Below are 26199 nucleotides of genomic sequence, written 5' to 3'. Positions count from 1 at the left end.
TGTGTGTGTGTGTGTGTGTGTGTGTGTGTGTGTGTGTGTGTGTGTGTAGGGGGTAGTTGGGTGGGTGGGAGAGTGGGTATATGCCAAAGGTGAATAGGAAATGACTGCTCACAGCAGGTATCCATTAAATGTCAGTTCTGGTCTCTCATACTTTTACCCTAGGGCAAAGGTGGCTAAGCGGGAACAGAGCCACATTCCCACCATCCTGCTCACACCGGAGCAGCCATCTCTTAGAGGATCTAGGAGCCACCCAAAGCCTCCCTGGGCCTGGAGATGCCTGCACCAGCCTCCTCCTTTCTGCAGCTCTCACTGTTCAAGGGGCAAGGGTGCAGCAGAAGCCAGCTTTGCTGCCTTATTCCTGGAAGTCATCAATCTATGCCCTTAGCCCCCCTCCCTTTACCTACATTTTTCCTCCTATATAATGAGGCCTCCAGAGACTGGTGGAGGTCTGAACCTCGTTACAGCTCTCATGGTAGTCCAGCATCAATAAAGGCAGTCAAAACAGAGAAGGGGGTAGAGGCTGTGGATAGGCAAGCGGGTGGACAACTCAAGGAGGGGGCCAGCCTGTGGGCTTTCAAATCCCTGGATTTATTTCATGGTGAATCACAACTGAACTCTTTAGTGCCCCGAGTTCATAAAGGAAAAGGTAGAAATTAACTTAGTGGCTGGAAAGGCCGAAAGTAGGAGCTGGGCCAAGCCAAGGAGACCTTTGGTACTAGTATGGCAGTAAAGGCTCTCGTACGGGTGGCATTCATCTGTCTAGGAGCATGTGGGAGGTAGTGGAAGAAAAAGAGGTGGGAGATGCTGCCAGTCCGGAGTTCTAAATGGTAAGCCAGGCTGCATTCCCATGTGACCTTGATCTGCTCCTCAGACTTCAGTTTCCCTAGAGTAGACTCAGGGGTTTGAGCTGATCTCCAGGAGTCTCAGTAGTCTTATATGCAAACAGGCTCTGTGGGTACTGCTGCATGCGTTATCTACATCGCACACACTGGGGCCTTGGGGAGAATCCCGTTACTGATTTGTCGAAGATTGGAAAAGGTACCCTGAGGTGGAGGAGCCTGAGGATAGGGAATAGGGGTGCATTGTGTATAGACAGAGAACAAGTCACAGCCAGGGTGGTGGAAGTATAGAAGGGAGAGGGACTGAACCTGATGAAAAAGATGGAAAATGAGAGAAATAGAAATGGTTTTGAAAAGTGGAAGCAGAATAAATGTAAAACAAATTATAAAGAGACAAGTAGGGGCAGGAGAGAGAGAGAAGAGGAAGAGGCGGGGGAAGGAGGAAAGGTGGACACTGGCATAGTCAGCTGAGGGTCTCCTCAGGTCCCCACACCTCGGGTGCTGAGTAAGCCCTTGAAGAAATTCTCTCAGCTCATTTGAGAAACAGTACACCGTATATCGGGTTATACCAAGCTATCCAGATCTCAATCTATAGTGGGCGGGCAGACAGCTCCCAGAATCCCAGGCAGAAAGGCTGGTGGATAAAGGAACAGTACAGCTGAGACTTGCCTGTCCAGCCTCTGCTCCTGTTGTACCATTTTTGCTTCTTCAAGGTGAGGAATCAGTGCTCAAAACGATCCATAGAAATCTCAGAACCATGCTCTCTTGGAAGATGAGAGTATGGTCCCAAATCATCTCCAGAGTCCCCAAATGATCAGGCAACATAAGAGGACCTAGGAAACAATGGTCATCCTCAAGCCCAGTCTGTACTGGTACCACTCAGGGGCATCAACCAGGAGCCAGACAGCCTGGTGCCATAGAAAGGTCAGTTTCAGAGTAAGCATCAGGTCTGAGCCCTCCTTCTGGGACACCTGAAATAGCAGAGTCAGACCACTGGCTGAGGTTTAAGTCATCCTGGATATAGAGCTGCAGATACCTGAATACAACATGGACTCCACAAACACTGGTCTCAACACGTTCCCTGTCCTGACTATCATGTTGGTTGTATTCCACCAAATAAGCAAAGCCTGAAGAAAGATGGAAAAGATTGAGGCAACATAAAATATAATTACACGGAGGATGCTAGAGATGCCAAGAAGCCTTGTTCTTATGAGCACAGATTACACCGGCAGACACTAGACCAGGGTCCAGCTCTTTGTCTTCTCTCTATGTGCACGTGTGGTCTCAGTTTCTTCACTAGCATACTAGGCACTTGGTGGGAAAATAAATACAAGGCTTTCAGGAAGAAGCTGTGAGGTATACTAAAAAATTACAGACGGAAAAATTGCTGTAAAAAAGTCACCCATAAAACAGATGTGATTAAATAAGATCCCATACACAGAAGGATGAACTTGGGTGGAGCCAAGACATAATTAGAGCCCAACAATGACATTTTCTTCTCCCTTAGCCATAGTTACATGGTTCTAGTCACTCACCTCTACTCGTGTTGGGTTCATCCAGTGAGGAATGTCACGCACTGTCACATTAACTGGTAGGATGATGGACTCGCTGTTGTGGTCCAGGCACGAGGTGGCACACTCGGACCCTGAGGGGAAACACGAGGTGAAGTGATAGCTTAGTCATATCTGTAGACACCTATGGCCCAAAATACTCAGGCTATAGGCACTGCTTTTCTCTTTTCCCTGGTGGATTTAGCTGTGTACATGGGTAGTAGTAAGGAGAGAGGGTGCCCTTGGCAGAATCATCTCTGGTTCATTTAACTCCATTCACCTGCCTTGGATCCAGTTAGCAACTACACTACAGTGACTAGCCCAGAGCTTAACTTTTATATGTGTTGTCTTCACCATAAAGCCTGTTCAATCCTCCCTACATGCCAACTCCAATTTTCTAACACTCAACACCTCTCCCAGCCCCATTGTCAGTCTCCTCACCACCTAACACTTTATTGCCTTGCTTTGCCCTACAGGACTGAGATATACTCAATAGTATCTGCCTCATCTCCCTGAACTGACCCCAAATTTTCTTTTAAAGACCAAATCTTATCACTTCAAGGACCAGCTCAAATGCCCAATGATGTCTACTGTTGCCTTTGACATTGGGTAAACACATTCTTTCTGAATGCCTACTGCATTAACCAACATTGCTGGACCCTGGTAAGTCCTGCCCTACTATTGCTCCCTGCTGTGCTTCCATTCCGCACTTTGTGCTGCCCGAGAAAGACAAGGTGCTTTTGACTTATCTGTAGCCCATTTGTCTGACAGAGGGAGAGAGTGCAGTAAAACTGGCCTAGTGAGAACCAGATATGTTTAACCACGTGATCTCACTGCCCATGCTTCTTCTTCTGAACTCGTACCCTGTCCTCTCCAGATTCTTTCTGCTTTTCTTCCACTAGCAAACTCCTGATGACACACAGACCTTAGCACAAGTGCCCTTGCTCAAGGAAGGCCAAGCCCTTCACAGGCACCCAATGGTATTTGTCATATTACCACCTTCCACATGCCTAGTGGTTGTTTTATCAACAGCCTTTTTCCATGTTCGGTTGTAACTCCATAAAGCCACCACTATTCTATGTTCCCTATTCTATGTCCACAGCCTGTAACTTTACATAGCAGACAATAGGCATTCAAGAAATGAAATGTGTGAACTGAGTAAAAGAAGCAATGAGGAAATGAGTGCATTAAGCAGTGAGAGGATGAGTGAGTGGATGAATGATGAATGAAGGGGAGGCATAAAGACACAATGATGAGAAAGTAAAAGTGTTTAGTATCTTACGAACGAGGAAGTGAGGCATCATGCGTGAGTGAGTGAATAATAATGAGCTAAATAGCTAGCAAGACAATAAGTGAATCAAGTCATAAGTCCCTGGAAGGTAGATGAACAGTCACAACACACATAGGCCTTAGTGCAGAGGTTTCTAAACACTTTCTGCTTAGGGCTTGGCAAACTGACTACAATTTGCCTCTTTCATTCTCTTCTCTACACACATATATCTTGAGGTCTCGTGAAAATGAAGCATGTTCCACGATATGTCCCCATGAGTCCAAGCCTGTTAGAACTGAACAGGTCCAGAGAGGTCATTCTTCTGCCTCGCAGAAAAAGTGAAAAAATGAGCCAAATCTTTAGAGTAAGTAAGCTTTTCCATGAGCTATTCTAAATATCCCTTTCCAGATACATAAATGCACACACACACACACACACACACACACACACACACACAGAGAGAGAGAGAGAGAGAGAAACAGAGACAGAGAGCATATTCAGTGCCCTTCTTGTTACCATATTAATATCTTTCTTTTTTTCTAAAAAACTCACAAATTTAAAGAAAAGGCAACTTCAATGGCATTTAAAACAATGTTTAGAACAGTTTCACTGTAACCTAAAGACACCAAGTCCAGAAGAAAAGGTGTCCTTCTTCTTTCTTATTATGTCATTCCAGTTTTCTGAAAATCCAGCATTGTGGCAAGACAGGTGTCATCACACGCATTTCTTAGGTAGGGGAGCAAAAGGACATGGAAGCCACCTTTCTAAGATGCTATGCAGAAATCTCAGGTTAAACATAGATCTACTTCTCCTAAATTTCAGGCTCAGTCATGAGTAAGCTACAGCCACAAAGAGAAATGGTAGAAAGGTGGCAATGGAGAATTGAAGAGACCAGGGAAGGACCATATGACAAACAAAGGCACACAACACAAGAATATAAAACCAAATGGTAATTAAGGAGAAGAAGTAGACAATTGTCACTTAGCTGTCAGAAAAATTCTGTGATGCACCATATGTTATCGTGAGACCAGTTATAAGGGAGTTTTGAGAGAGCATAAAGGAAACAAAACTGTAATGATAAAACTATCTTGGAAAAAGATGTTTCTTCTGGGTAATAGACAGAGGCAGTCTATCCCAAGAAAGGTGAAAAAGTCCAGATGGAAAGAGGAAAAACTGGTTGTTCTTTGACATTGTCTCTGCCTTTCATTCTGTTTCTCCTGTCTTTTCTTGCTCTGCCTCCTCTCTTACATCCAGGCTCTGGTGCTCAGGACATGGCTGCAGTGTTGTGACATAGAAGCCACAGTTGATATCAGCACAGGGCGGTGATTTCATCAGGCCCTTTCTTCTTCCTCACAAGAAGAGAGGAACTTCCCATGGAGCTCATGATGGCCACACATGCTCCCAAAGTTGCTTGGGGAAGCACCAAGAGATAGTCAGAGTGACTCCTGGTAGGTCTTTAGCTACCAGTTTGACACCTACATTGCCATAATGCAAGGGTTCTAACCAAACCTCTCTCCACAGGGAAAGAGGATTTCTGAGTAGCATTCTTCCTGGAGTTCCTTTAGGTTACCCCTAAAAATAAGGAGTAGAAGAGGGAAAACTTACCTCCCCCTTTCTTTCTCTTCTCCATTAGTATCCGCATGTTTCCCCTTTCTCTCTCTACTTTCCCATCAGAGGCCTGTACCCACTGACCGGCCACTCTGGACTCTATAGGATGACCATCCAGGCTACCATGGGAACATGTGTATGAAGGAACAGGAAGGCAATACAATACTGGTATCATAGAAATTTCCTTTCCTTTTGGCTACATAAGTCCCACTGCAAGAATGACCACCACCTCTATATATCTTTTCTTCTGTGTCTAGACTGTTCTCATGCATGGGTATTCAAAGACATGCACACCCATCAGAAATGATGGACAAAAGGAAAGTTTGGCCTTAGGATGCAACAACCATTGTTGCCAACCACAGAGACACTTGTTACCCCAACTTTCTAGAAGGCTTCACAAGCCCACATTTCTCCATAATTCTCATGGTCTGGCCCCCATGGTGGTTCTGTAGGATCTTGATCAGGGACAACAACCACATGCCTTGCTATCTTTGGCCCCTGGCTTAAGCCACACCAAAAACTATGTGCAGGAATGTTGGCATTGTTTCTAAGTTCAGATGACAACAAATTCTGCTATGTGGCTTTCTGATATTTCCATCTTCTTAAACAAGATGGACATCCCCTAGGCACCTTCTCTGTCCAACCACAGGCCTTTTTGTTTCTGGACACACAGTGACAATTCTCAGCATGCTTCTAAAGAACATGTTGGCTTTGTACATGCTCAGATGACCTTCTGTGCCAGACAACCCTGGAAATATTCCCATAAATCACACTGGCCCTGAGTAAGGACATTCAATTCCCTGGAGATATCCCTTTGGTCAATTAGGGAATCATTTCAAGAGTTCAGCATCATTGTCCTTAAATTAGGTCAGGTTCTGTGAACTCTAAGTTTCCCTCAAGAAAACCATGCACCTGATAATAAATGTATCTGTCGTAGAGCCAGGATTCTACCAAGCAAACCCCAGGTGGTTATTCAGTAGAAGCATTTTTCAAGCTGACTAACCACACATACACAAACACACACAATGTTGAAGGAGCCATTTATCCTCTAGAGGCAGCCAAGATGCCGAGGAGAGAGGTTTGGCTAGGGGCAAGTTCCATTGTCCAATCAAGGTTTCGTTTTCTGAAATGTTATAGTTTGTTAAGGGGATCAGTAATGAGGCCCTTTAGGGGACCAGTGTTTGACCAGTATCAGGTTCTCTTGAGTTCTTTGCATGAAATACATTTTATAATTCATTATAAAGACAGCCACAGTGGATCCTGCATGCTGTCATACTTCCTGCTCATTGGTCACGTGGTTTCAGCTTCTTATCCCCAGAATACATGGCGAAGTAGCAAATCTGTGGATAAGCATTATTTACCTTGAGTACTTCTGTGTCCCATTGGTCATTGATAACTTTTCTATACTACAACTGTTCACATTTCATATAATATATAAAATAATCCTGTTCCTGAGTTTCTTGGTGGGAAGATGGACTTTGTCTCATTCTTCTCTGCTTCCACAGAGACAGAGTCAGGTTTCACATGGACATAGGCTCAAAATGCATCAGGCACTAGTTAGGCTCCTGGATGGACATGACACTGGTCCCCATGTAGACCCATCTTACCTATGCCGTAGCCGTCAGCACACTGTAACTTGAGGCCACCGTTGAGTTGGGTTGGGGCTGAGCACTGTCCTTGCGTCTCTCGGCAGACATGGAAAGAGCCGCTCCAGGTGCCGTCCTTCCGACAGTGAATGATGTTGCTTCCGCGGCCCTGAACACCAGAGAAGCACACTTAGACTACGACAGACTCCAGCTGCACCAAGGACATGCATCTCAGAATGAAAGAGAAAGCAACTTGGCATTTCCCCACAGGCCTAAAAATTGATCCAAAATTACTTGTTACTTATAGCTGGTTCCCAGTCACCTCAAAACAGGGATATTATTAGTATGTTCAGATGGGGAAACTGAGGACTCAAAGCAAAAACAAACTTGCTCCTGTCTTCCCAGACTGCCTAATTCCCAGGTTTCCTAAGTCCTGGACTAATGGTCTTCGGAAAATTCCAATTGGAGTAATTATGGCTTAAATTTGTTTTATGATTATTGTTTCTATTGTGAATTCAAGACCCCCTTAGCTACTCCACACATACAGACAATAATATGTAAAATTAGGGGGTCAGTGATAAGAACGGTAGCTGTGCACCACACTCTATCGCTTTTTACACCATGATAAAAGCTGCCCAGGCAAGAAGCTTTCTCTTCCAAGGTACTTCCAGCCATGAGGGACAACAAGAGGGTTCAAAGGAGGCTATATGTACCTCTATTGTCAATTCTTTAAGGTAAGTATCAGGTTACCTCATTCTTCTGTGAGCAAGTAGGAAAGTGAAATTTAAAGAAATACTCCTTTAAGCCTCACGCCACATCCAAAACCGTATCAGACCAGAGGTTAGATGGGGATCCGAGGAGGCAGAAAAGGAATGGAAGGATATTTGCAAACCTAAGACAGTGTAGTAGGCTGAGGAGGTGTGGTTCTGTCCTGTGTCTTGAGGGAAGAGTAAAGGAAAGCAGGAGGTAGGAGGTGTGGATTTTTTATTCTGGCTTCAGGAGACTGGATTCTGCTCTAGAGCATGGAGAGAATTATCATTTTCCTATGGATCATAAGGTTCTTCAGGGTGTGGATACTGCCTGACTCATTACTGAGAGCCTTTCAGTAATGCAGGCCACTCACTCTGTCAGTTTGCCTATCTGTAGATAATTCTGTTCATTCAAGACTGGTTGCATAACTAAAGATAGTATGAGTGTATAGATTTTTGTCTTGGCTAAATAGGAAATAAATGAATGCATAGTCAGAAAAAAATAAAGGCAAAAATGAGTAAACAAATGAAAGAGGGAATAAAAATAAGTGTTTGTGAGATAAAATGCGAAAAAGCTGATGGGGCTGAAGTTGCCTTGTCTTAAAAAAATGATAAAATAAAATTTAAAAAAACAGCTGCATGGAATTAGGACTGAGAAGACAAAGGGCTCCTCTTGAGGTCTGTCCTCGTCCAGCAGGAGGTGGGCACCATCTCAAGACAACCCCCTCCCCTGCCCATGGAAGCATGCCGCCTGTCTGAGCTTGCACTTCTGGGGAAATTTAGAGGACCTTTTAGGTAGCTTGGTGTGGGCCTGTGGCTTATGCAGCTTTGTGGACTTTAGAGAACTTGGACTCTCCCTCTCAGAGCCCCAAGCTCTAAGCCCCATGATTCTGCTGGGTTCTCAGGGGAGTAGGAAATTGACCCCAATTTCCTGGAGCCTTGGCCTGGGACTATGATGCATTTGGCCTCCAGCCTCTCAAGGCCTGCAGACCTCAGCACTCCTTTGGCCAGAGTTGGCTGAAGAGGGAGCTTTGCAGCAGAGGATGTATTAGAACTAACTGGAATCTACTCAGGGAGTTCCAAGTCCCAGAGGCCTCACTGTGGAAGGTGGGAACAGAAGGTACTGGTATTACTTTCTCAAGAATCCCTCTCTCTCTCCTTCTCCGTCTCCTGTGTGGATCATCTGGCACTTTCTGTGGATAAGTCTGCCTTTAAAATGTGCCACCCACCTGCCAGCCACACGTTAGCCTTCAGAACAAGGCAAACATGTAGGCTAGCACTCCCAGAGCTTATGTATGGAACTCAGACATTTCTAGCCCCACCCATTGCCAACACACATGCCCTTCATTCTACTTGCGAAAACACATCATTCCCCTGCCTGCCTCCCCGATTCTCCATGCCTCACACCTTTGTCTCTGGTATTCCCTCTAAATATTAGCCTTTCTGCAGCTTCTAGATGCTCCAGTCCCTCACAGGGCTACTGCTTGCTGGCTGCCTGACAATGAGGATATCCTTGCTGACTGCTCACCCTAATTTGAGCACAGAAGAACCAGTGTAGCTGTGGGTCCAGTCTAAGAACCCTACTTCTGGGGGTGTTGTCAGGGAACCAAACCAACTGAATGTGCTTGATTCCAAATGAACAAGCCATGTCCCCACACAAGACATGACTTTACCTACTAAAGTAAAAATCCGAACAAGAGGAGCGCGCATCCTTCAGCAGAACTGCATTCCTCTCTGTGCTCATGAATCTGTCTATGAAAGTCATGCTGCGCTCTCTTTTTGCCTCCTATCTGTTTAGAAAAAAAGCCACACAGAGCTGAAGGTGTTTGCAACCATATTACTGGAACCTATGACATGCTCAATGTTCTAAAGAGCCATTTTAGCTACTGGGTGTAAGAGAAATCATGTCCTATGTCAAAACTAAGGTTTCACTATGGGAAAGAAACAAGTGATGGATGCTATGGTGATGGTTACAGCTTCACAGGTTCAAATGTCAGCTCTGCAGTATCCCAGCTCTGGGACCTGGGAGAGTTTCTTTATGTGCCTCAGTTCCTTCAACTGTTCAGTAGGCATGGAGTCTACTCCTGAAGGAGTCATCACGACAGCCAAGTGGTCAGGTGGTGGGAGTGTTTCAGATCCAGCATGCATGCACAGAGCTATGCATTTGCCATGGGTCCTAACTTCCATGCTGCACTCATGGTCTCTAGGGAACTTGAGAGTCATATCAACACAGAGTGCTTTCCTGACATGGCAGCAACCAGAATTAGGAGGCAACACACAGAGTAAGAGAAGCAGTAGCTGCCATGTCCCAGTCCTTCATTGTGCACATTGGTGCCTTTCCTACAGTGAAAGGGAGATGAACAAAGGGGGAAGAGAGACATAGGGTATAAGAAAAAATAAAGTAAACCATGACATAGGATTCTTAGAGCATCAAAGCCAAGCAGAGCCAGGTGGCAGGGGACAGGATGAGCATCAGCTATGGAAGTCTGGATATGCTATGTCCTACTTGTGTAACACAGCATACACATATCCAACTCCCCCCAAGGAAAAAAAAAAACACCTTCCATGTTCGCATGTGTAAGTAGACCAGAAATGCCCAGCGCATTTATGAGAAACAATCAACATCAAACAACCATACAACGGAAGTGAGTACCTTCAGGAGTAAGAATGGGTTGGAAAAAACTGGCTTGTGCTATTACTTGGTTTCAGACCTGGCTCTGCGAGTAACTTGTCGACGTGGCTCTCTTAGCCAGGAGTCAGTGGAGCCATCTGTAAGCTAAGTGTACTTCAATGCAGGCCTCTGAGCTTCTGCCAAGCTCTAATGGCATGTGCTTTTGTAACTTCTCACTTTTTCAAGAAAGTTCTAGGTGATTAATGTACAGTTAACCATGAAACTAGACACTAGTCAGCCATGCCCACTGTTTCCCACCCTAGACTTATACTGCATCCATGGCAGAGCTCATATGGCCTGGGCCAGCTTCATGCTATCATGGCAGAAAGAACTGCACACCCACCCTCTGTCTTTCCTCCAGGGACTGGCTGTGCTGTCTATTCTAGTCTTTTTCTTCTCTTGCTTCCTGCTGAGTTCTGGAAGCCCATTATTAGATACACTACTTGCCCACAAAGCACATTTAGCCTTTGTCCTCTCCCGCTTCAAGTGTCTGCCAGAGATCCTGGTCCCGTCTGCAGACTGGCTGCTTCTCCAATCAGTTGTAAACTCCCGCAGATATTGTCAGTGTGTCCTGGAGCTAGATTATCTCTTCACACAATCAATGCCTTCTCCGTCACATTAAATCTAGAGAGGAATAGCATTTCTCACCAGCTGTCTGGAGAGCAAACCTCACCCTTCGCCACCAGCCTGCCCTGGAAGTGTCTGAGGACAGTGGATGAACCTAGATGAAGAGCCTCAAAATCACCTACAAACTTGGAGTTATAGGTAAAGACTTAGACTCAATAGGCCCTTGTATTGTGTCTGTAAAATGGGGAGATAATTTCTCTTTCGGGTGTTTGTTTTGAGTTACCAGAATGAAAAAAAGTCTGTTAATACCATCCTGGTGCCCATAAAACCCTCACATTAAAAAGCAAACATGATTATTTAGGCTTTCCATCTTGGTTTAGTGGGGCAGGAACACTATAAATGTCAGAACTGAACTGTTGAATATGTAAGTATAACTATGGCTATTTACATTTCAATATGAAGCATGAGGCTGGGTATGATGGCCTGGCCTAAAACCCCAACACTGAGGAGGCAGGGGAAAAAGGGTTTTCATGAGTTCAGTGGAGGCCTTTCTGGCCTACAGAGTGAGATGCTGTGTCAAAAAATAAATAGGTAAAATAATTTGGTTGAGGAAAGGTCTCATGTTTCATGTAGCTGAGGCTTTCCTCAAAGTCACTATGCAGTCAAGGCTAGCCGTGAACTGCTAGTCCTTCTGTCTACACTTCCCACATAGAGAGATCAACGACATGCACCAACATGCACACCTTACATTTTTAAAATTCTATAAAATTAAGTGCAGTTTAATATTTAGCTACTTGGACATTGTAATCACACTTCATATACTTCAGAGACATGTGTCTGGAGACAAATGGCAGGCATGATATATGTTTATCATAACAGAAAGTTCTAGAAGGATTACAGATTTTATTTGGGCAAGATGTGAGGTTTCCATGAAGTTCATATGGAACCTTACCCTGGCTAAGGGCCACTTTGGTGACTTTGGGGGCTAGCCAGTAGAGGGCTATCTTTCAATCTGTTGCCTTTGCTTCTAGGCTCTATGGAAGCCTCCAACCAGCATCACAGATCTTTCTCCTGTAGTGACCATAGAAACAAGCTAGACTATTTGTACCTTCCTTAGCACTCTGTGTGCTGTGGCAGAGGCCTGTTCACTGCACCCACAGTTATTCCCTGCTACCACCAATAAACTATGAGGCAGGCTGTATTATTTCTCCACATGATACACACAGAGAAACAGAAGGTTGAAGGGTTAAGTAACTTGTCCCTCAGTGAGGGGTGGGGTGATGAAGTCAGCATTTGAACTCAGACCTAACATCCTACTGGCTCCTTTGGAGGACACAATGAAGTGGAATTTTTAAAATTCTGCCAGTAGTAGCAGCGGAAGGCGTCTGTGACTCTCCCCTATAGTAGCCTCTGGCCTTCTCTGCCAAGATCTCGAACTTATTTGGAAAGCGAAGAATCTCTGTTCCATAGAAGTTTGGGATTCAAGAAGAAGGGGCCTTGCATTCCCGCTGTGTTTACAGGCAGCGAGAGGGAATCTGAGGTGAACACTGGTGTTGGCTCTCAAGCCCTTGGTCTGAGGGTAGAGGAAATTCATTCTTAGTACAAACTAGAAACATCAATTGTGTTAAGAGCCCATTTGGCACACGCCCCCTCATTCTTTGAGCTGACAAGCCATACCCTGCTTCTTCCAGTCTAGCCTTTCCACCCACTGCCAAAGAGCAACGCTCCAGTCCTCTGATGAATTTACATTTTCCTCTCCTTTAAATACAAACTGCCCATGAAAGCTACTTGGCAGGCCGCAGGCTGACTGGGTTTCAGTTTGATAACATGGCCATGGCCAGAATATTATTTGGCTCAGGGATAACTGTTAGGAACAGTTTTATGTGAGGGAGCAAAAGGGAAGTTGATCAGACTGTGAGAGGCCATGACAATCTTGTTACATGCTTGTTCTAGGACTCCTGCTTCCTAGAGCATCCATAGGTACCTGTGAACATATGATGCTCAGGGATTGGAGGCAATCCCTACTAAACTCAGCTTATGCACAGAAGAGGCATCAGGCTTCTAATTTGACTGTCACTTGTTAGGAACCTAGTAGGTGCCTGGCACTGTCCTAAGTGCTGAAGGCATAGGAATGTTGAAAGAGACAGTGGAAGACTTTAGAGCCTTGGGTAGGACCACTGCACAATAAATCAGGTGAGCATGGGTGGGTGCTGTTATGAGTAGGTAACCTGAGCGAGGTGCAACTGAGCCCAAGAGTGGGACGGATTTGGACTGTTGGAGGAGGGGCTTACTGGCCAGAAGGGTGGAAGACAAGTATGTAGGCATCTGGAGCAAAAGAAGGAAGTGCTTAAGATAGAAACATAGAGGGAATAAGGAACCCAGTGGTGAGGACGGGGTCTGAAATGCTGCCTAATTGGGTTGTATTTTATCCAAGGAAACAAAAAGATTCTGACCTAGAAGGTCTTGAAGCCAGAGAATTGGGATGATAAGAAAAGACATGATTAAGAATGTGCTCCAGCAAAGAAAGAGAGAGAGAGAGAGAGAGAGAGAGAGAGAGAGAGCGCATGGTGGTTTTTATTAGGGTGGTTGCTTTGGGTACAGAGGGAACAGCTTTAGGGAGTATTTGGGAAGACTGAGTAGGTCTAGGAATAGCTTAAATGTGGGAAAAGGAAGAAAGCAGTGCTAAGTGTGCTGGTTTAGTAATGTTTGGTATTTGGAGGCTAAGAAACAAAGAACAGTGAAGTCTTCAACCAAGAAGATGTCTAACCAGATATATTCCAGGCTCACCTGACTGGTGATCCTTGCACAGCAGTGAGTGCAGGGCTGGCCTGTCAAATCTATGTGCTAGGTTCTGTGAAAACGGGTTTCTGTGGACTTTTGCATTCTTTTTTACTTTGATTTTACTTTTGTGACTCCCTGCCTGTCCTGTTGAGTGTCAGAGGTTGGGGATAGAGGCTGATGTTCTTTCAGCCTCTAGTGGAGGAGGTAGGCAGAAGAACTGGACTTATCTTTTAGTTACATGTAGCTTGGGATGAAAATCAAATCCATGCTTCTGTTTTCCTTTGTTCCATAGTGTGCTCAGATGTGTTCTCCCAACCTAAATAAAGCCCCTTCTGCAGGCTTTAGGGGATCTCTGATCTAAGGACAATGGAGACCTTGTCTTCAAATGCTTCAAGGACAATGCAGATAGTGATGGTGTTATGTAGTGATGGGGCAGAGCTGATCAAAGTCCCAAGTACTCCTATCACAGTGACATAACTGATCAATCTTAACTGCTAGGAGGCCATATATGCCTTTCTATAATAGTTTCTCAATAAATGTCCAACAGTTCCAATGTTTAAAAAAGAACCTCAAAGCTGAAAATATCTGACTAAAATAAGGCTTGTAGAGAGACAACACAGCTCAGAAATCTTACAAAAGAAGATACTGGAAGTCCTGTTTCTCAGCTTCTGCAACAGTGATCCTGTCGTTTTATAAGTTTGGATGAGAAGCAGCGGTTGTTAAACCGAAAAGGCCTTGACCTCAGGTTTCAGTGAGCTCACCTGGGCAGTGTCACTGTCTGCACACTTGATCCTACACTCACTGTTGAACCGGAAGCCATTGGTGCATTGGTAGAGCCCGTGGAATTTTGGTGGAGGCGGATCACAAGTCACCGGCACACAGGTTCCCTCTTGCCAGCTGCCATCTTGGGTACATTGAATCTTGAAGGCCCGTCTTCAGGAAAGATGAAGGAGTAGTTATTTCAAGGATCACATGGTGCAATCCTGAGCACTACCAGGAGGCTTCCTATTGTCTTCCTATTCGTACCTCATTGCCTGTTCTGTGGGATAGATGAGGCGGGCATGATGGAGACCATTACAGAAAACCACAACTAGTCAAAATGTGGAGTTGTGGCTCAAATACCAACCGATAAATCTAAAACACATCCTCTATACCTAAGGCTCAGAATCATTGCAGAGCCAGGGAAGGAAAGGCTGTAAAACCCAAGGAACAAGAAGTTTTCTGTCATATTTTTGTCATCTAGATATATCAAAGTAGCACCATAAACTATCATCAACATGGCTGCTTAAACATGACCTAAACAGGGATGATAACAATAGACATGCTAACATGTAAAGAGGAAGCTTATGAGACCTCATCTTTAGAAAAAGAAATGAAGACAACTAAAGAATGCTGAGAGCAGGAAAAGTAATCTTTCCATAACATAAATGTAGATATAGATGATAGATAGATAGATGGATAGGTAGGTAGAACTCTAGATAGATATAGAAATACATATTTGTAATATCATATTGACTGAACAGGCTGTATTTTTATATTTAGAAATATGTCTGTCTGTATAAATACATGTATTTAACAAGAAAAAATAGATCGTGAATTTGAAAAGAGCAAGCTGTATACATGGAAAAGGTTGGAGGGATGGAAAAGACGGGGAAATTGTATGTTATATTATAATTTATAATAATAACAACAAAGAATGAAGGAAATTGCATTCACTGAACAACATTATCCGTAGGCAGGTTGTCTGTCATTCAGATGTGGTTTGGGACAAAGCTTAATCCTCATCTACCCCTTGCCTTCTCTTTTTCTTCCAGAGTGTGTCTGATGGCTGCCTGTGCAATGATCATGCAAAGACCCAATATTTTTCAAACAAGTTCTTTGTGTGAGGCATTTTTGCAAGTTCTTTTGCAGCATGACAATACTGTGTGGTAACTTATCATCTTCCTATCACTGATAAAAAAAAAAAAAATAGGAGGTCTTAAAAAAATTAGCCACTGCCCTGGTATAATTATTTTTTTTTAAAGATTATAATTTTTTTTATTAATTACAGTTTATTCACTTTGTATACCCCCATAATCTTTCCCCATAGGAAAGAATGCAATACTGTTTGGTATGGCCTCCAGCAGAATCAGAAATGTTTCCTTGCAAAGAGGTAGCCAGACCTGACTCTGCTTCTCCTTCGGGCCCCAAGTGTGTTCTCAGCACCACTTACTTCTTGGACTTCCGAGGTGAGCCAGGCACATGGTATCCAGGTTTGCACTTGTACTTGCAGAAGGAGCCCACCTTGTGCTTGTTTTCTCGACACTTGCCTGTGTGCAGGTCGGCATTGGGAACTGGGGGTGGGGCGAGGCACAGGAGTTCACACAGGGCCTCTGGGAAGGACCACAGTCCATCTTCCATACAGGTCAGAAGGCTGTTGTTGCCTGGAAGACACGGGCAGACAGACTTAGCAGCAGAATGATTCCCCCTCATCCCCAACAGCTAAGATAACACATGAGCCCATGAGCCACTTGAATTTTAACCAACTTGAGGTCCCCAGGGATCCCTGACTGGAATTCCAATGCCTTCCTCGAAAAACTCAGGATCTCTGGAGAGCGCTGGGCAGTTGCCGCAAGGTGGGAAGCTGTGGAAACTAGGCTTAGCCCATTTATACGGTGCTTAAAATCCAAATCATTCTGTGCCTCAAATGCTGTGCAGGAAAAAGCCCTTCCATCAGCCCTGTTCCCTGCAGGTGTGTGTCCTTGCCAGAGACAATGAAGCTAGCCTAAAGGTGTTAGCCCTAACAGTGCTCCGTGTGACCCAGAGCTGTCTCTGGAACTCAGCCCATGTTTGTCCCGGTTTCCCCAAGCCTAGAAGTAACAACATCATGTTTTCAGGAGGTTATTTTTTTTTTCTATTCAGACCCCAGTAACCAAGGAAGTTCTGCCAGAGAAGCTGAGAGAGCAGTACTTCCCGCCACAAGAGCTAGCCAGCTCTGACAGAGTGCTGATTGCCTTCAGGATACTTGCCTGATGGGGATCGGTGCAGATAAAAGTCAAAGCCAGAAGTTAGGCTTTCCATTGCTAGTTTGTGGATTATGGAGGCATAGCATTTCCGAAACTCAAGACCATTAGAGGAGGGAGGCCCTGCAGTGGATGTGTCTCCACTGATTCTCCTCTGAGTGGGAAATAGTGAATGGGGTTGACAGTAGTGCAGGAAGCACATGGGTGTCTCTGGATTTGAAGCAGGGTGGGAGACCACCAGTGACAGGAAGAAAATTAGCATTTATTGAGCAGTTACTAAACACAGAGTGCTTTTGAAATGCAGGGTGCTTAGCTTGCTAATTCTCATTAAAAAAGGAGAAGGCAGCTTGATCAAGCTCTTACAGTTTGTCAATAGCAAAAGACAAAAGGCTGAAAACCAAGTTTGTATTTCTACAGATTTGGTTGCTTATACCATAAGAGGTGCGTCTGTATTTTTAGGAAAGCTCTTATATCCCACTCAGGTGACTCAACCTTAATACTATGTCTATAGAAAGATGGAGCTGTCTCCCAACACTCAGATGGTTAAATAGAGCAACACGTTCAAGAAGTTAAACCATAGGGCCATCAATGGCCTTGTTTGCCAATTAACATGAACCATTCCTTTCTCCCTCTCTGTTAGCATAACAGTTACACAAGAATGTCAGAAAGGACCCATGTGAGATGCAGAGAGATGTATATTTATTCAACAAATATCTGTTTAGTGCTTGTGGTATGCCAGGTAACTTATATGTTGGGAGCAAACAATGAATAAAACCAAACAAAAATAACATGCACACAGTGTTTATAATCTAATGGTATATAAAGGAGCTTGACAAATAATTATCAAATATGAATTAACTAGATTTCTTGAAAGTGGTGGCAAGAACTACCTAGGATAAAAGAGAAAGAAAGAAAGAAAGAAAGAAAGAAAGAAAGAAAGAAAGAAAGAAAGAAAGAAAGAAAGAACAGAGAAATGCTTCACAAATTTTGTACACTCTTCTGCATCTTCCCTCACCATTACTTTCCTGCAGTTCACCCCCCCCCCCCGTCATCAGAGTGATTCATCTGGATGACATGAGAGAATAGTGTTTGCAAACCCCACAGAAAATGCTAACTGGTAAGTTATACTACTACCAACTAGATATTTTTTAATCTTGTGGAAAGTGAAAAGGGTGAAAGGATGATTTATTGAGCTCTCATCAAAGCAAAGGGACTTCAGGACAGGAAACTTCTCTGCATTGTTTTGAGGATTAATTAATGCAGCTAGTTGTTTGGGAATGCCAGATGAATCAGCTGTTTGGTAAGAATGGGAGCTTAGAAGATTCGGGAAGGCACCCTTTCCAAACTGCTCAAGAGTGATAAAATATCCATGGCTAAAGTGTTGGTGATTTAACCAAAGTGTTGGGGCTCTATCAACTATGAAAACATTTCACAGCTATAAACTATGAAATGAAGGGCGTGGTTGCTTGTTGTGAGATGACATGAGGATTGCAGAATGTTAACCAAGTAGAAAAGATCAAACTGAAAATGGTCACTCAAAGAGAGAGTAAATTGAAGTTATCAGTCTTAAGAATCTTTATTATACTGTGGTTTTGGTTCTGGTCACAAATTCATGCTTTCCTCACATGTGCAAAAGCCAAGGACTGAATGCTGCAGGAACCAGCGCCCAACCGATCATTGTGGGCAAACTTTAGACTATCTAGTGTTTGACCACTCAGATATGTTCTGATCTCTCTTTCCAAGTTCCTCTTGGAGAAGGAGCTCTCATTGTTTCCATTGTTAACTGGCATTAGAAGAGACAGTTCTTTTCTTGTCAATACCACATCTACCCGCTTTATGTTCCCCAACCTGTGTTTTCTAGAGAGTGTGACTTAAATCATAAAATGAAGATTGATATTCCTAGCAGAGTATGAGAGTGTAGATATTAGGCACTAGGTTCTCTCAAGTTTTGATACTCTGTCATTTCACTTGATCATCTTTTCAATTTTTTTAGATTTATTTATTTTTATGTGTATTAATAAATATAAAAATATTTTATTTATATGAGTATCTTGCCTACAAGTATATATGTATATGATATGTGTGCCTAGTGCCCACAGAGGCCAAAATGTGGTGTTAGATCCTCTGTAACTGGAATTACAGGTGGTTGTGAAACCACTATGTGGGTGCTGGGAATCTAATCTGGGTCTCTGTAAGAGCAGGAAGTGTTCTTTTTATTGCATGTTTTTACTTATTAAAATTTATTCGCTTTTTTTTGGATTAGTTATTGGATTGTCCCAGATGGTATGTACTCTTCTGAAAAGAACAACATTGTTCCGCTCAAGTTTCATAAAGAATATAACATGACTCCATTGTTGCTAGCTGTGAGGTTTACCCTAGACATGGTCAGCAGTGGAGAAATCACCCACTATTCAGATGTTCGGGTAAAACGGAGCCTTCAGAAAGTGTTTTTTTCCAGTGCAGACATCTTACAAAGGCCAGTTTTACATTCGGTGATAGCTCTTAGATGGTGACTACTGCCAAACTTGTTTTTGAGTAGGGCTGTGGTGGGCATAGCAGTGACGTTGCTCAGTTGTGTCCTGGGAAAGGACACAACCACTAGAATCTGCTCTTTCTTATTTTTAACTTTTATTTACTTATTTATTTCTTGATTACTTGCATGTGTATATGTATGGGTACTTAAATGTCACCATATGGAAGTTATCCATTGAGCTGTTTTGCTGGATCCAACCTGGAACTCTCTGATTCTACAGCCGTTGCATTTTATGAAACACAGTGTAAAAAAAGGAAAACTAAGAGGTAGAAAAAAGAAAACAAAGCAAATAAAATAATGGAAGAAACGTTATTTTGATCATTTCTTGAGAAAAATGGTAGCATGAAGAAACTCCAAGAGGGAGAGCGGCTTTCATCCAGTGCGTGCTGCCAACAAGTCCAAGTGGAAACCTCAGAACAAGGACATGCCTGTGTGATGGCGATGTCAGTAAAGCTGCAGCGACCACCAGCTGGTCCTCACAGGCCAGTGTAAAAAGGCAAGAGGTTTTTCTGATTCTCAGGAGAAGGGCAAAATGGGAATCAACAAACATCAAAATGATGGCTTTCCTGATATCACCTTTTCGTAGCAATGTCCATTTTTCTCTTGCATAGTCACATAAAAACTGGTAGAAAAAAATTTGTTTAAGGATTTGCCATGTTGAGAGCTTTAATAATCAATGCTAATTTATTCTACTTTTTTCTTCAAGGACCCATGGTTAAGAAAGATGTGGTTTTCTAGCTACTAATAATCCTGCATCTTATTGACACATGGAACCATGTAATGGGTTTGGATTTAGCTTCTAATAGGGCTCTCAACCTATGGTCATGACCCCTTGGGACAACCCTTTCATAGGGGTAAACTAAGACCATTAGAAAACACAGATAGTTACATTACAATTCATAACGGTAGCAAAGTTAGAGTTATGAAACGGCAATGAAAATAATGTTATGGTTAGGGGTCACCCCAGCACACGGTATTGAAGGATCATAGCATTAGGAAGGTTGAGACCTATTGGCCTTCGAAGCTGGAAACTTTCCATTTTCCATTGGTTTCCTCCATTTTTCTCTTTGATTTTAATCTTCATAATAGCTTAAAGTAAAATTCTATTTATTTATTAATCAAATCTTCTCTAATAGGAAAAAAGGTGGAGCTTGGGGATGCAGCTCAGATGCACTTTTTCTTGTGGTGCAGTTTATAATTAGAGCTGTGTCTTGTATTCTTCAGTCATCACAGAATTCAGCCACCCAACCAACACATTTTATTAAGTTTTTGTACATATCATTTCCTGAGCTTCTGACCACAAAGACATTGCCTCCAAAGCCTACAAGTTCATATAACCTTTTGGTGTCAATGTCCCTTGAAAAAAACTGGTGAGAGTCTTGATCACCAATATTCCCAGTACCTAAACCTCAACCTTCAAGGACATAACCCAAAATCCACATACTCAACAGAACTCTTTATGCATACTCTGAGGCACGATAAACCAAAATATAAGAGTCTGTGATCAAGTTGGTTATTTGTTGCTGATATTCAAGAAAGAAACATATTTCAGCTAACAAACCATGTGGAGGATAAAAGCCTCATAAATCCACCCCTTAGCCAAAAAAAAAAAAAAATGTTGCTACTGAGCTCTGTGATGTACTTTGTATCTTCGGTATTTCTAGTTGTTCTGGATAGGCTCTGAAAGCTCTTCTAATACTTTCATTTCTAGAAATTTGTATGTGCCTCGAGACCACTTCTCACCAGTTTCTAAAATGTATTCTCTTCTTCAGCCTGCCAGACTCCCTCTTCTTCACCTCTATATCCCCATTGCTTCCTGGCCATGCCTGCTTTTCTCCACATGCAGTCTCTTGTTGTAAGAGTGTAAGTGACACTGGGTGAAGACAGACCTGGGTGACAGCATGGTCTCCACCACTATTAGAGCACCCTTGGGCTAGTTCTTTAATTCCCAATATTTGTCTTCTTCCTTTGAAAAATTAAAAGACAAATAACACCTCACAAGGTTTTCTGAGTCTTAATTATACACAATAAGCTAGATACATCCATTTTAAATATAACTCTCTTTGTTGCCCTGCCCCCATCATCTTCTTGCAAGGTTTTGAAGATCTTAAGAGAGTATTCGCTTCCATTTTTATAAACATAAAGTTTCATACACATTTTTTTTTAAATTCCTGGTTGCATAACAAGATAGTTTACACGACTACAATGGTAAAAAAAGAAACTAGGAACAGACGCAACTCCATCTACGTATTGGTATTTGAGACTCAGAAGGAGGCTGGGAAACAGCCACTAGGTTTCAAAGAGATGATGGAGGCCAGGCTGAGACAACAAACTCAGAATACCTTTCAGCTGGGCGGGGTGGTGACACTGAAAGGAACATTTTCTGCCAAAGGTGGTACCCTCCGGGCAGGAGAAGGAGGCAGCGTAGACGTGGTGGTGATCTGGGATACCGCAGTCCACTGGCTCGCAGGCCACCTGCTTGTTCCATTTGCCGTCCGCACATGTCACGGTGATGCTTGGCCCTGCCTGAGAAGCAGAGAAAGATACAATGAGCAAGAACAGCTGGGTCCTTACATATGAGGAAAAACACTTCTCCACAGGTGGTAGGTCAGAGTCTTGTCTAGGAAAGAGGAAACCAATTCTCAGTGTTTAATTTGAACCCACTTTTAATAACTCAACGACTGTATGGTATATATCTTTTAGTCCTCATTAAATGATGCAAAAATGGAAGCCTATAGAAATGTATAAGCAGCCCCCAGTTACCCACTAAGAGAAAAGCTAAGCATGTCTTGAACTCAGATAATGTGCTAAGAAATGCAATCTATAATGTCTTCCAGATAGATCATCATGTCCATTTTTTCCGAGAGTCTTGATATTCAGAGACGTCACAGGGTGTGACTCCTTTTACAAAAGATGCTTGAAGAAGCATTAAATAGAAACACATCAGAGGCTGATCTTGGGATATTTTCCTGAAGGGGTTTACTTAGAGATATATAAGTTATTGGTACAAAGTTAGGGAGTGCTTTTGGGTATAGGACTCCTAATGTCTCTCCATGAGAAGGTCCTTTCTCTATGCCTCCCGCTGGTAAAACAAAAGGACTGACTCCAAGGACTACACTGTATGCTACTGCCTGTTCTGACATTTAGTGGCTCCAGAGAAAATAAAAACTGAAGAACCAAGGAAAAATACATTGAAAAGAAACAAATTTAGGAACACTGAGGTGTCTGGCTGATCTAAACCACACTAGAAAATGGTAGGGCTGTGTAGGTGGAAGGGTGAGGCCATGCTATAGAGCCAAGAGAAGTCCTGTCATTGGCAGCCCAGAGTCTTCTATTCAAGGAGGAAGCAGCCAAACCCCTGGGGGTGGAGAGTGCCAAATGTTGATCTGGGATTTTTAAAAGCAAAGGACATTTTCCTCTCTTAAGTACACATCAAAGGGATCAGAGGTCTCTCACTGCCAAGGCAGCCTAATTGTTTCCATAGGAGTTCAGACCTGCCATGTCTGACACACGGAAGTAGGTGTCTAAGACAAGCCAGCCCAGAAGCTCTACACAAACAGGCACTCCCAGGAATGAAGAATGTGGTCCTGTGTGCTGGCAGCATGAGGACACAGTCTACTTGCTAAGGCTGTGGAAAAGCTGCATCTAGACACAGCTCTGGAATCCTCAAAACTTGTGGCTGCTAGCTTGTCCCACTCCCTCCCCCTGGACCTGAGGCGCCTAAAGCAACATCAAGCTAAAGCAAGGTTTGCCATGCTGCTTATCTCTACTCACTACCAATAATTTCATTCAGGACAACCTCCAAGGCTCCATAGATAACACTCCCGTGGGTCTGTCTGCTGTCTCTCTCACTGCTTGTATTCCATGCCACACCCGTGTGGGCAGCCAAATGAGGCCTTTGTTTATCAGGATTTAATCATGTTTTGTCCTTCTACAGCTTCTTGCTGCCATAACAACTTCAAACTTCCCAACGAAACTTGCAGGGCCTGGCACCTGTGGACTCAATTTGACCCCTAGCCTCATGACTTACATGATTTTAGGAAAAGAAAAACCAGTCTTCACATGTGACACACTGACAGTTCTGACAGGTTTCCACATATATTCCCCTGCCTGTACAAGAACACTTTTCTTGTTTGTATCCTGAAGACACACCTCTGCCCACTTCTCAGTTCTCAGTCCACTTTCTCCAGGGAATTTTCTTTAACACCCCCCCATATTTCTGCAAGACATTATATGCCTCTCTCTGTCTCCATGTTCTTTGCTAATCATTAAGGAACAGTCCAGCTTTAAGGACTTCCTTTCTACAGTACCTAGCACAGTCTATGATTTATGGTGAAGCCATGCTTTGGAATAAATGAATGAACAGAGTGAAAGTGTCCATCTTCTTAAAACAGCCTACTCCATTCTGCAGAATTTTGAGAGTCAGCATCTCGTTCTAATATGTTCATCCTAGATCCTAAGTCTGTAACCTATGTAAAAACATAAGTTGCCTGTAATACTTCTTGAACAAAAACTCTATTCTTATTTGTTTATTGGCTGCATAGTTTATTAATTCATTATGGTATATTTATATACAAGCATGTATATATGTATACTTATAATACACATGCATATACATATGCGTGTGTTGTGTGTGTATGTATGCATATATATATATATATACATATATATATATATATATATATATATATAAATAGAAATGTGAGAAAGAGGTGGAGAGAAAGGGAGAGAAAAGGAATGGGGGATGGAGAGAGGAATGGGGGAGAGGGAGGGACCGAGGAAGGGAGAGTCTTATTTGTCTTCTGTGGTAGCAGTCTGTCTAGTGCTTGGGACGCTGCAGAAAACCCATTCCACACCTGCCAGCCTTGCCTCACTGGAAAGTGCTCTCCTGTCTGCATCCACAAACCTGGCTCTTGATGAGCTCCTCATCCCGCTGGATCTGCAGCACATAACCAGTCTGGCAGCTCACAGTACACTGGGCACCATGGAAGTGCTGGCTGCTGGAACAGTTAATGGAAGCATTCTCCACAGCAAGTTCTGGACAGTCCGTGGCTTCACAGGCAAAATGCACACAGCTGGGGAGGAAGAAATAAGAAGGTGAGGAGGGGTTCACTCACTAGAAAACTTTATTCCAGCTAGAAGGTGAAGACTAGGCTTCAAAAATTTTCAGGAAGTGAACACTGAAGAGAAGGAAGAGCTCTGTGTCAGGCAAAAAGCTCCTGCTGGTCATGGTTATGGTGTTTTAAGAATACAAGAAATGAGGACTGACAATCCCACATTCAAATCCCGTCACTTGAAGACTTCAATGACTACTGACTTCCAAGAGTCATGGGGAGTATTAGACCAGTTAGTTTATGAAATGCATGTAGCAGAATTTTCAGCATATTCTAAGCCTCAAAAATCAATAGCTAATGTTATACAGACACCCTTCTGTATTTATTACCTAGAGATTGTGTGAGTTGGGAAAATATATTAATTATAGGAGCCTCCATATTTCTTCAGATTTACTCCACCTCACAGAGCCATAAGACACAGTGGCAGTAGAAGGGATCACATTTCAAAACTGTCGTGTAACTCACAGATCTATAGGGAAAATGTATAGAAATCATGCTTTATTTCTTGTTCTGGCTGCTGTTTAATCAGTCTGATTTCTGCAGTCTTCAAGTCGGTACTAATTCTATAACATTCCTTTATTTCTCTAGATGAGTTCCCTGGAAAACATTTCTGCCTTCTTGTGTCTCATTCTGTTGTCTCATGCTCAACACATTTCAAGTCCAGGATGCAGTTGCCTACCAGGCACCCAAATGTGTACTAATCGTTAAGATACAAGCATAAATGGCACAACGTCTCTGTGTTGTGATGGCCTTTCCCACTAAGGTTGTAGGTACACCAACACTCAGGAGCATTCGTAAGTCATCACGGAAAGCAAATCTAAAAGAGCTCACTTCATCATTATAATATCCTATGTAATAAGTGTTATTCAATTTTTAGTTGGAAAGATTGGAGCATGTTTAAATTCCCACCCCTACATTGTAGACCCTAAGGTCTTCATAGCTAACTTTACCCTATGGATCTGAACTACGACATTGTTATGGATGGGGACAATGCCTACTTCATTCTGATATACTTTGCATTATGAATAAAAATGGCTTGTACCTAGATGTTGAGTAAATAGAGAGAAGCAACTGGTGGTAACACCTTCAACAGCTTAAGCTGCTTACAATAGTTGAAATATTGTATTCAGCATCAAAACCTACTGGGCAAAATCTTTCTTTATTTATGTTCACCCTAAGACCTTGGCTTTAGGGTTCCCAGGAGGCTAGATTTGCATCCAGAACCTCAAGTCATTGGTTTTTCTGGAATTTGTTTGAGGGGGGTTTCAAGATGGGGTCTCACTCTGCAGTTCTGGCTGTTCTAGAGCTCACTATATAGGCCAGACTAGCCTCAAACTCACAGATCCACCTTCCTCTGCCTCCCAAGTGATGCGATTGAAGGCATGCACCACTATTGCTGGCATTTCTTTTCTGTTTTTATCTAAAAAAAAAAAAAGAAAAAAAAGAGGAAAATGTTTGGCCAGAAGGAGCTTCATAAGGATGCTTCAGACCTTCATGGCACCAGTTTTGAGACCCTCACACTTGCTTTGTTTTTAGGAGGGAGAAGAAGATATGAACATCCATCTTCTCAACTACTCACATCATTCAGTAGTATTAGAGTAAGGATATTTTGAGAAAGCAAAAACCTACAAAACAAATCACAAGCAAATACAGGTTTTTAAATAGTCAGACAAGGACAAACATTTCATATGGGGCTCAGACCATCTTGATGTAGATTTGTTGTCTCTTCACACCACCACAAAATCACAAGCAAATACAGGTTTTTAAATAGTCAGACAAGGACAAGCATTTCATATGGGACTCAGACCATCTTGATGTAGATTTGTTGTCTCTTCACAAACTTGGGGACACGTTGACATTCTGTGTCCTATGTTGAGCTAGTCTCTGTTCTTGCTAATGCCATGCTGCACCAATGCAGAGATCTAGGAG

At 43.0% G+C, this 26199-nt stretch overlaps 1 protein-coding gene across 1 annotated transcript in view; it reads right to left on the bottom strand.

Moving 5' to 3' along the window:
• Pappa (pappalysin 1) overlaps window positions 1-26199 on the bottom strand; it is a 266143-nt gene that overhangs the window by 23356 nt on the left and 216588 nt on the right. The window contains exons 15-20 of the mRNA XM_055611618.1: window positions 24063-24231; window positions 21499-21682; window positions 15834-16044; window positions 14383-14554; window positions 6875-7022; window positions 2375-2484 (exon numbers count right to left, since the gene is read on the bottom strand). Of these exons, the coding sequence (XP_055467593.1) occupies window positions 2375-2484; window positions 6875-7022; window positions 14383-14554; window positions 15834-16044; window positions 21499-21682; window positions 24063-24231 (994 nt within the window). The remainder of the gene's footprint in view (window positions 1-2374; window positions 2485-6874; window positions 7023-14382; window positions 14555-15833; window positions 16045-21498; window positions 21683-24062; window positions 24232-26199) is intronic.

The sequence above is a fragment of the Psammomys obesus genome, unplaced genomic scaffold (genome assembly GCF_907164565.1).
Source record: "Psammomys obesus unplaced genomic scaffold, mPsaObe1.curated_primary_1811, whole genome shotgun sequence".
Lineage (NCBI taxonomy): Eukaryota > Metazoa > Chordata > Mammalia > Rodentia > Muridae > Psammomys > Psammomys obesus.
Note: the sequence above shows the minus strand (reverse complement) of the source record. Positions and strands in the feature narration are given on the sequence as shown.